The sequence below is a fragment of the Typopeltis vanoorti genome, chromosome 10 (assembly GCF_054136105.1).
Source record: "Typopeltis vanoorti isolate ZY-2024b chromosome 10, IOZ_Tvanoo_1.0, whole genome shotgun sequence".
Lineage (NCBI taxonomy): Eukaryota > Metazoa > Arthropoda > Arachnida > Uropygi > Thelyphonidae > Typopeltis > Typopeltis vanoorti.
In genome coordinates this window covers 1,049,596-1,061,909 of record NC_143558.1, presented here as the reverse complement: position 1 = coordinate 1,061,909, position 12,314 = coordinate 1,049,596, and the positions used below count along the sequence as shown (strand labels likewise).

The following is a 12,314-nucleotide window of genomic DNA, read 5'->3' as shown; positions in this document are numbered from 1 at the left end:
TTTTGGAAGTGTAAAATGCTGTGCATAATGGTAGGGACCACTACCTAGACCAATTTTAACATTTATTGAGGTCTCATCAGTGGGAGCCAGATCCGGGAGAGATATCAACTTTGAAGTAATTCAGAAGTCACATATATCTCATATACAAGTAGCCAAAAGGTGCTCGACCTTAGTAATAAAAATCTCTGGATGAGAGAAAGATGTTGAAAGTTTTATATCTTTCATGGAGGTTTAATGGAATATTTACAGCACTGGGAAAGGATTAAATACTAATTTTAATGCTACCAATATTTTGTTTCAGTCACTGAGACATCTTCAGGGATTACAAATAACTCTTGTAACACACACACACTCAAATACAACACATTACTAATTGAAACACATGGGTGACTCATTTGCAATCACGTCTGTGGTCAATCTGTCCTTGCAGACCATATTTTGGATACAACCCACAGGATCTCCTGCAGAAAAACCACCATGCTCCACTATAGTAAATTCAAAAAAGACTGTTTTTAGAATCTGCAGCAGCACTCAGAAATCAATCAAATTTAAATAAATATGGTTGCATAAAACTTCCCAAAATTTGGGAAACGTTAATTATCAGAGATTGCATGTTACATCCTAGGCCACCTATAAACTCCCATAAAAGGCGCACCAGTTAGATAGGACTTTATAGAGTATAATAAATTTAGTTTAATCCTTTATCCAAGTGTAAGCAGAGTTTGAACCTGAAGTATCTTCAGAAGTGAGGCAACTTGTGGTAAAAGTGGACCAAGCTCTTATAACTCCTTGTCTTAGTATCTCTCATAATGCAAAGCACATCTCTTTGCAGACAATGTATAAGGCTATGCATTAAAGGAAGGGCCACTACCCAGATATAGGTAAATATGACTTCTCCATTGCTTCCACCTTAGTATCACCACCTCTGGGTCTGGCTCCCACTGACGAGACCTCAATAAAAGGCGAAACCAGTCTGGGTAGTGGCCCTTCCCTTAATGCATAGCATTATACATATTCGCAAGGAAATGTGCTTTGCATTATGGGAGATACTAAGACAAGGAGTGATGAGAGCTTGGTCCACGTTTACCACGAGTTGCCTCAGTCCTGAAGATACTTCAGGTGCAAACTCTGTTTGCTTACACTTGGTTAAAGGATTAAACTAAATTTATTATAGTCTAACCAAGTGGGAAAAAATACTTTCAACAACTTTATAGTCATCCATGTGTTTCACTTAGTATTGTGCTCTATTTGAGTGTGTATTACAAGAGTTATTTGCAATCCCTGAAGATCTCTCAGCGACAGACAAAATATTGGAAGCATTAAAATTAGGAAGCAAAACAACGTTTTGCACGTGATATGTACCAAGGCAAGTGATGTGAAGTTATTAGCCACTGTATATAAGTAGCTTAGACATGAATATATTTCATGTGCAAAACATTGTTTTGCTTCACTTTTTTTATATAATCTTTGTCAAGTAGCTTTATTTTATCCTCCTACATGTTTCGCCAATTTTTCTATTGGCATCCTAGTAAGCTAAAATGAAGGTTACAGACTAGGTTATAACTGATGATTCAAACCAATCAACACTATTCGGAAATTTTTAAGATCACCAAAAGATCCTCACCCATTCTACAAGTACTCTGGAGTATATAATATACCTTGCTCATTTGGTATTAGTTACGTAGGTCAGACCTCTAGAAGCTTTGAAATGAGAAAGAAAGAACAAATAGGATATGTCAGAAATAACAGACAAGATATTTCAGGCCTTTCATGCCACTTTGCCTCTACTAACGATTGCATTGAGTGGGATAAGAGCTTTATGCCATACATAGAAGATAACTACCATTCAAGAACCTTTAAAGAAGCATCTACAGTCGCCCATAAAACTGAAAACCTAAACAGGAATCAAGGTCTAATTTTACCAGAAATTTAAAACTTTTATCAGATCATTAAACATCAAAGAAATGAACTTTCATAACAATTACGTCATGAACCATAACGAATAAATCACGTTAACGAGACACACACATTGTCACACACAATACCAATTTTTTGTATGAATTAGAACCATCAGTTATAACCTAGTCTGTAACCTTCATTTTAGCTTACTAGTTTGTATTCCCTGAGGATGCCAATAGAAAAATTAGCGAAACATGTAGGAGGATAAAATAAAGCTACTTGACAAAGATTATATAAAAAAAGTGTAATAGTCTTATGAATAATTGTCAAGAAAAAATTCAACACATTGTTTTGCTTCCTTGGGTAAAGGATTAAAACCAAGTATATAACTTTCTTTTATTCATTTTTTTTCTCACAGCGATGCAATCACTAAAATTGAATCTGGACATCATAATTACTAAAGCTGATAAAGGCAGTGCCAAATTATTCTAAATTGAACTACTTACTTGGAAAAAATGAATCTGATAGTCTTGGACAACAGCACCTATCAACTTGTTAACTGAGAACAGAGAAGAAAACAGAGAAGCTACTTAAATCAGTCACTACATGACCTGAAGATACAGTTAAAAAATTACTTCCGCACTACACTCGTTCCCTGAGAATTTACGGTCTACCAAAGATTCACAAACAAAACACACCACTCTGGCTGATAGTTGAAGGTATAGACAGCCCCATCACTTAACCAAGAAACTAGCGTCACCACTCAAGGAATTGGTAGGTCATTCCCACTCCTATATTAAAAACACACAACACTGTAAGCAAAATCAGATATCACACTGGAAAAAGATGATTTATTAGTCAGTTTTGATGTCTTTGCCCTCTTCACAAACCCAATCAATGACACAATCCTTTTATTACAGGACAAATTCCCTCCCGATATCACACCGCTCTTTGTGCATGTACTACATTCTAGCTATTTTGTGTAGCAAAACATTTTCTACCTACAAAAAGAAGGCACAGTCATGGGCTCGCCATTATCTCCACCCCCCCCCCCACTATTGCGAACTTATACATGGAACATTTTGAGCATTGTACTCTAGATTCTAATTTAAACCCAAAGTCTGGCTTAAATACAATGACTATGTTTTCGCTATCTGGCCCCATGGCCACCAGACATAGACACTTTCCTCAGCCACCTAAACAAACAACACAAATGCATACAATTGAGATTGAAAAGTAGAACACCTTTCTGTTTTTAGATGCACTTGTCACATGTCTTCCTTCTGACAGTCTTTCCTTCATGTTTACCAGAAACCGACTCATACTGGCCAATACACATAAACTCCTACCAACACAAAAACTAGAGGTCATTAATACACTAAAAACAGGCCTTTGAAGATTTGCTCTGTTGAACAAGCACTTAAAGATGAAATCAACGTTATCAGCAATGCCTTCCTAAAAAAATGGCTACAGCCAAAATGCTGTCAACAAAATTCTGCACAAGACCTCACTTAAAAACAAAAATAAACTGGACTACAATAAAACTGTAACCATTCCATACATTAAAGGGATATCAGACAAAATAAACAGAATACTACAGAAATACAACCTTAAAGCCACCTTTAAACCTTGTGCAAAATTAAAGAACTTACTCAACTCATCCAAGGATCCACTCCCTCCACTGGCCCACCCTGGAGTATACTGTATTCATTGCAGCTGTAATTTGCCCTGTATGGGGGAAACAGGACACCCAATTCCTATTAGAAAAAAGAATATAAACGACACATTAAATATAATAACTGTGGTCAAGCTAGTCTTTCTGATCATGCCCTGGACACTTTACATAGAATTCACTGGAAAAGCATCTGTTGTTTACATCACACCAAACCATGGTATGCACATAAATGTAAGGAGGCCTGTGAGATTCTTATCAACCACCCTTTTCTTAACAATAATGATGGTCTAAAAATCCCAAGAATATGGAAGGCACATATTCTACCCACTTAACCTTTCTCCCTAAGAGTTAATTATAAATAGGACCATAGGTAATCCAGGATCTTAAATCTAATATAACAATTGTCATGTTAACTTAGGACATCATTTTTACTCTAACAAAACTATCTATATGAAAGAATGTTTCTCTGATGTTGTCTTAAATAGAATATAGCTTTGATGTAGTTATTTTATCTCATTTATTTAATTGTAATTTTATTTTATTTTCACTAGAGGTCAAGCCTGTAGAATAACCATTGATCAAATCATTGTCTCTTCATCATGCTGTGTGAAATGTAATTTAGCTTGTCTCTGTGTGTGTGTGTGTGTGTGTGTGTGTGTGTGTGTGTGTGTGTGTGTGTGTGTGTGTGTGTGTGTGTGTGTAGTGGTAGCTGGTGACAATAGAAACAGGTGGGGCCAGGTGCCAAAAACATCTTAACTTGTTTTTTTATTTATATAGTGGGCTCTGTTATTGATATATAGTTATTATTTCTTTTACGATAATGTTTAGTCAAAATCTACTGATGCATTGAACTATTAATTTTTTAATAGTGTTAGTACATAACATATACGGGCTTAACGTATTAATAACACGAAAACTCGAAAGATTTGCAGTTGCGGGCATAGCTCAACGGACTAGAGCATGTAAAAAAAAAAAAAAAAATGTCAATTAGAATAAGCATTATATATACAGATATATACTGTAAATTGTTGTATATATATTTATTCGGACTGTACATATATGCTTTGGTGTAAATAAAATATAATTGGACTAGAGCAGTGGACCGGCAATCCAAAGATGCTGGTTCTACTCCAGCCCTGCAAAATGTTTTCATTTTTCAAGTGTTAAAAAAAAAGTTATTATTTCTATTATTTATTTTATAAATCAATTTTGAAACTTCAGAGAAAATAAATTTTTTAAAAAGTTAAAATTGTTTAATTAGGATTGACTAATAGAACCAATAAATATAAACACATAAAAATAAACAAAATAAATAAACACACAAGTCAAAGAAAAATCATAAATTTTATTTTTTACGAAGTAAAAATAATATGAACTATCGATTTTGTTCATAATTAAAATGTATTGTTTATGGACGTAATAAAAATTTAAACTTTAAAATAAATTATAACAAAAAACGACAACAATAATTAAACACTAAAAACAATAAAACAGATCAACAACGAGAATAAATAATAAGACAATGAAAGAATCGTGCGCTATTTAAGTACAAACGCAGTGACTGGGTCAGATTAAACTGGCCCCAAGATAAGCGTTGCGCCTAGTAAACAAACACGATCGCTAGTGCATGTGCTTCACAATCAAAGAATCGCGTGGTATGTACGGTCTCTGGGGCCAGCCACAGCTGGCCCCAGAGACCGTACTGTCACATTATACAATATTGCCACAAAATACTACAGTAATTTTTTTTATTAAACAATAAAACGTGTTGAAAATAGATCAAAAAATAATAATTACAAGAAACATATTTTTTAAAACTACAATTATTGGGCTAGTTATACAAATATAGGTGGGGCCTGGCCCCTATATACAAGCCACCATTGTATATATATATATATGTATACTCCACTTAATATGAAGGTCAAAATGTCAGGAAATTAAATTAATTATTTATAACATGAATGCTGATCACCATGTACATTAAAGGAAACTTTTTGGTATCTTTAACATATAATAAACCAGAGGTAAAAACTTTCAACCTCTATCTCTAATCCAGAGTATTTTAGTAATAAGGTGTGACACCTTTTAGCTACTTGTATGTGGAAATATGACTTTTGTATTACTTCAACTTTGATATCACTTCAGGCTATGGCTCTTACTGATGAGACCTCGATAAAGGTTGATACCGGTCTAGGTAGTGGCCCTTCCCATAATACATAACATTATACATGTCTGTTGATGTGAAGTCATTAGCCTCTATATACAAGTAGCTCAGTCGTGAAGTTACTTCACATGCAAACTTTGTTTGCTTACACTTAGATAAAGGATTAAACCAAGAATATAATTTCTTTTGATGTTTAATTTATAGTATAACCAAGTGAAAAAAGCCTTCACCAAAAATAATATAGTTATAAGAGCACTACATAAATAGTTATGTAGTGCCCTTACAGTATCCTGTGTATCCTTTGAAAATATATATGAGAAAAAGATGATGAATTTTACACTTAAACCGTTATTTTAATACTTTTTTTGCAATTTTTCAGTGGATTTCATCAAATGTTGTAACTTACTTTTGAATCTTTTACATATCTCTGGAACATTTCAAAAAAGAAAATTAAATTAACCATTCAGGAAATCTGTCCCCTCAACATTCTGTGATTATTTTAATCATTTCTCTATATATTCTAGGTACATTGGATTTATTGAGACGTACCGTGATCCTGCTGGAATGAGGGGAGAATTTGAAGGTAAGAAATAGTTTTGCAGTTATGCATAAATATAATCAATGATTTTGTATAGGCTAAGTCATATAGGCAGTTCTTATTATCTGATTGTCCACTTTTCTGTAATCATGCATTTTCACATTTTCTGACGAATAGATTCACATAATAAGGTATTGAATTAGTTTTATCTGAATCACCCACAATAGGTTGTAGACATGTCGTACATTCAATAACAAAGGAGGCTAAGATTAGATACAGTTCATTACTCTAAGAGACCAAATAGGGAAATTTTCAAGTCACTTCAGGCCTCTGGTAAACAGTGTGGTGGTCTTGCGTTAAACAGTAAACTCATCTACGACCTAGTGACTTACACAAACATTAGTGGTTTTGATACATTTGAACCAATGATTTGTGTTGACAGCACCAGTGCCAACCAGGTTAGCAGTTATCAAATAATGTAAATATTCATTGATTGCTACTGGATTAGTTTGTCTATTTTCTGTTTGCTCATTGTACAGCTTATCTCCTTCAGGTACCACTAATTCTGATATTTTTAACTTTGAATTGTTGATGGTCGTCTCACCCATGTATGGTAGAAAACCTATAATATAGTAGTACTGGTGAATGGGGGGGGGGGGGGGAGATGTAGTAGAGGTATTCGGTATTTATCAATTAGTTTGTATCTGTTGTATCTCCATGTTTTGAGAAGGCCGGTATAACTGTAAATGCAATATGTTATTATATTATTATTACTTGACACCTCCAAGGAGTCACTGTGGGAAAGCATACCACTCCATTGCAACTTATGTCTGCCTTTACTATATCCTCCAAATACATGACACTAATACCATCAACACAGAGCACTATTTACTGCCCACCACCACTAACATATATTATCTATAAATTGTATGTTCTAAATTCAATAAGCCCATATAAAGATTCCTCTCATCACAATGAAAACCGAACTCAGTTCTTTTTCAATCTTTTGCCAAAAATATGCTTTAGTGATTATTTAAAGCAATGTAATAGTGATGTATCTTTGAGTAAAAAATAATGTATATATAAAGCCTCTTGCCATGAAAATTTCAGATCATATAATCAGGAAAATTGAACTTAGATGTTTCGGTAGTAGAATCTGTAGATTATTGAAAATGTCTTATGACAGTAGTGGTACAAAATGTTTTATTCAGGCGATAACAATCAGGGAAAAGAAGTAGCAGCTATAGTTTTCAACACTAAATAGGAGGCTAATCTTCTTTATTGGCAGGCAATATCAAGTAGAGTGATGTGGGCAAATATCAGAATGGGGAACTGGACAATGACACTTATTTGTGCCTATGGTCCCACAAAAGGTTCTACTATGGTTGAAGTGGAGGAATTTTTTAAGGCTTTAGAGAAAACAACTGACACAATGAAAAAGGAAAAGCTAGTCCTTGGGGATCTAAATAGTAGGGTAGGAGAGAGTTTTCAGACACACAGAAATATTTTGGGAAAATTTAGAGAAAAGAGCAAAACTAATAACAATGACAAATACCTATTGGATTTCTGCTTAGGACATGGACTGGTTATTACTAACACCATGTTCCAACATAAAAATGTGCATAAATTCACATGGAGAGAAGAGGCAACAAATAAGAAAAGTCTCATTGACTATGTTATTCTTGATAGTGATGTTTTCTCACAGGTGCAGGACACTAGAATGTACAGAGGATTTGAAATTGGAAGCAATATCACTATTTAATCTTGAGCAGGATAAAATTGAATTTCATATCGAAAAGAAGAACGTAAGAAAGTTTTGAAGCGAATAAAAGTTGAGCATCTCTCAGATTGAACTGTAAACTAAAATGCACAGACATTATTCAAGAAACAATGAAAGAGTTTGAGAACAGGAACCAAACCTTGGAGATTCAGTGGCAAATCCTGAAGAAAACATTATTGATTCAGCCAGAGGCATGTGGTGAGGTTCTTTGCAAAGATAGAAAAATCAGAACTGTATGGTGGACAGAGGAAGTTAAAGAGGCAGTGAAGGAAAAGAAGAAAGCATATCAAAAGTTCCTGGCAAATAAATCAGCTTGTGCTCTTAAAGAATACAGAGACAAATGTAAGAAAGCTAAACGCTGTGTAAAACTAGCTGAGCAAAAGTCATGGAAGGACTTTGGCAAGAACATAGAAAATAAATATAAGAAGGTGGCAAGATATTTTAGAGGTGTTGAAGAAGCTCAGAGATGGAAGAAAAAGTGATGTAAAAGGAATTTGAGATGATAAAGTTGACATGAAAACTGGTGAAAAAGATGTCCTTGATGTATGGAGTAATTACTTTGAAAAATTGCTAAATGAAACAAGTAGTGACAGCACAATGGTAAAAAAAACTCTCAGCAAGCATGTAATCAGAAATATATATCCTTACTTGAAGTAGAAAAAACCATCAAAAGCCTGATGCAGCAGGGATGAAAGGCAGCAGGAATAGATGATATTCGACCAGAAATTCTCAAATAGGTTGGTATAAAAAGTCTTGTAGTGGATGCACTGCATAGTTCAGAAGGCCTTGACAGAGGGATAAGTTCCAGATGATTGGAGTAGAGCTCTCATAGTACCCATGTATAAGAAGGGAAATAAAACTGAATGTGAGAATTACAGAAGTATTTTCCTACTTGAGTGTACCTGGTAAGATTTATTCAAGTATACTTGAGAAATAGTTGAGAAGGATTGTGGAAACTTGGTGAAGGACAAGTTGGATTCAGGCGAAATAGAGGCTGTCAGGATCAGATTTTAACTTTACTGCAAATAGTTGAGAAATCATGGGCATATAACAGAGATCTGTATTTAAGTTTTGTAGATCTAGAAAAGGCATATTACTAGGTGCCAAGAAAAAAAGCTTTTCAAAAAAGCTACAGTTGTATGGTGTCAATGGAGCACTATGAAGGAAGTACAGGAAGATGGTTTGATATTAACTCTGGTGTCAGACAATGATGTACATTATCCATTCTATTATTTATTATCTTATGGATCTCATTATGAACAAAAGTGGCATTAAACCTGATATCAAAATTGAAGATGTTAATCTTAGCTCTTTACTTTATGCAGATGATGTTATACTTTTAAATAAATCCAATACAAGTCTGCAAGATTCTCTGACTAAATTGAATAACTATTGTAATAAATTTGGTATGAAATCAGCAATAACAAGAGAAATACAATGAAAATGGGTAGAAACATTGAAAATATCAACTGCATCATGAATGGAGAACCTATAGAATAAGCAAAGCATTTCAGCTACTTAGGCACAATTTTTAGTAAAGATAGTAAATTAAATATGGAGATAGACAACAGAATCAACAAAGCCGGTATGGTAGGAAGCCAACTGAATAAATTTGTATAGAAGGAGAGAGAAATTAGTTGAATACAAGACAGTTTCCAAACCGTTTTAATTTATGGATCTGAGAGCTGGGTTAGAAATAAAACACTTGACCAAAGATTAGACACCGCAGATATGGTAGACCTGAGAAAGATTAGGGATGTGAACAGATGGCATCAATGGCAATATGATATTAAAAACTAGGATATTAGGAAAGAACTTGACATTGTGAGCATCCAGGAATGTGTTAGCAGAGCTAATTCAGGTGGTATGTTCCCTTAAACAGAATGGGAGAGGAAAGATTAGTAAAACAAGTGTTCTCTGCCAGGCTGGTATAAAGACCCAGATATAGGTGGTTTGATACAGTAAAAAGTGACTTAATTGACAGAAATATAAGATCTGATAATGTAGGAGTCTTGACAGATAAGAGATTGATTTGGAGAAAAATTGTTAATAGGAAGTTAGTAATGATGTAAGTTCTTCATGTAGTGCAATCATTGTAACCTGAATACCACTTAGGGGTACATATCAGGAAATTGTTGATGATGGTATTGATGATCCCTGGTATACACAGTTTTTGAAGGCTCATCAGCTTTTTTGACCATAAATTTATAATAAGTGGTTAATCTAAAGACCAAATACATGTTTTGTGTAAATTGCATGTGTTCTGGCAATTTTGCCTGGTCGTAAGATGAAAGGTCTGATTTTACAGTAGGAAACCAGCCTAACTAGGAAGCTGTAGCTTCACTGACCAACCACAACACATTCCCATTAATATGATTCCCTGCCTGCAATGTCATTTGCTCATTTACCTTACATTTTAGAACCTTTAAACTAACACTCATCTGGAGTGCACCGACTTAGTATCATCAACAAACATTTGTGGGGTACTTAAGGGTCAAGAACTCCACATTGCCTTCAAAGGAATGCAGAGAACCGACCAGAGCTTTTGACCTAATGTCCAATCCTCACCTTCTCGTGGTGCATCCTGTGAGGTATCTACCTGGATACTGAACGGACGAAAATCGGCTGGCAATTTGGGATTTAGCCAACCAAATTGTATTCTTATTGGCTTAAGCCAAAATTTCAAATGATGGTACAACATGACAGAATTTCATGCCGACTGGGGCATCACCCAGTTAAACAAGGCCCCCGTTGTTTTTGCCAGGGAACGAGGGCAAACAACAAAAAGTCAGCTACTGGAACAAATCTTTAAACACATCCCAACTCAACATCACCAGAGTTCAAGATCAGTACTATCAACATAAGAAGCCTGATTGGCAAAGAAATGGAGCTAGCTCAGGAATTGGATAAGTACCAGATCAACATAATAGGGGTGACTGAAACAAAAAAGACAAAAACTGGTGAGATCTTTCTGAGCAACAAATACAAAATGTTATATTCAGGCTATGACAATCAAGGAAAAGAAGGAGTTGCCATAGTACTCAACACTAAATACGAGGCTAATCTTCTTGAATGGCAGTCAGTCTCAAGTAGAGTGATGTGGGCAAATATGAGAATGGGGACTGGACAATGAGACTTATTTGTGCCTATGGTCCCACAAATACCTCTACTTCTACCTTAGTAGAAGTGGAGGAATTTTTTGAGGCTTTAGAGAAATCAACTGACACAATGAAAAAGGAAAAGTTGGTCCTTGTTGGGGGATCTAAATAGCAGAGTAGGAAATGATTGTCAGACATACAAAAATATTTTGGGAAAATTTGGAGAAAAGAACAAAGCTAATAATAATGGCAAATATCTGTTGGATTTCTGCTCAAGATATTATTAACACCATGTTTCAACATAAAAATGTGCACAAATTCACATGGACAGAAGAGGCAAGAAATAAGAAAAATCTCATTGACTATGTTATTGTTGATAGTGATGTTCAACATCAATTGTTGTTGGAAGTGATCACCATTTAGTCTTGAGCAGGAAAAAATTGAATTTCATATTGAAAAGAATAACATGTAAGAAAGTTTTAAAGCGAATGAAAGTTGAGCAGCTCTCAGATGTGAACTGTAAACTAAAATACACAAAAATACACATTATTCAAGAAACAATGAAAGAATTTGAGAACAGGAACCAAACCTTGAAGATTTGGTGGCAAGCCCAGAAGAAAACTCTGATTGATTCAGCCAGAGAGGTATGTGGTGAGGTTGTGTGCAAGGATAGAAAAATCAGAACGCCATGGCAGACATGGGAAGTTAAAGAGGCAGTGAAGGAAAAGAAGAAAGCATATCAAAAGTTCCTGGCAAATAAGTCAGCTTGTGCTCTTAGAGAATACAGAGACAAATGTAAGAAAGCTAAATACTGTGTAAAACTAGCTAAACAAAAGTGATGGGAGGACTTTGGCAAGAACATAGAAAATAAATATCAAGAAGTTGGCAGGATATTCTGGAGGTTGTTGAAGAAGCTCAGAAATGGAGGAAAAGTGCTGTAAAAGGAATTTACATTTACATAAGGAATTAGAGATGATAAAGGTGACATGAAAAACAAGTGAAAAAGATATCCTTGAAGTATGGAGTAATTACTTTGAAAAACTGCTAAATGAAACAAGCAGTGATGACAGCAGAGTGGTAAAAAACACTGACCAGGCATGCAGTGAGGAATACATATCCATACTTGAAGTAGAAAAAGCCATCAAAAGCCTGAAATGTGG

General features: G+C 34.8%; 1 protein-coding gene across 3 annotated transcripts in view; it reads left to right on the top strand.

Annotated features, from left to right (window-relative positions):
* Nucleotides 1-12,314, top strand: part of DppIII (dipeptidyl peptidase 3) — a 364,629-nt gene that overhangs the window by 177,933 nt on the left and 174,382 nt on the right. For all 3 annotated transcript variants that reach the window (XM_090398644.1, XM_090398641.1, XM_090398643.1), the window contains one exon: nucleotides 6,263-6,321. In XM_090398644.1, the coding sequence (XP_090254770.1) occupies nucleotides 6,263-6,321 (59 nt within the window). The remainder of the gene's footprint in view (nucleotides 1-6,262; nucleotides 6,322-12,314) is intronic.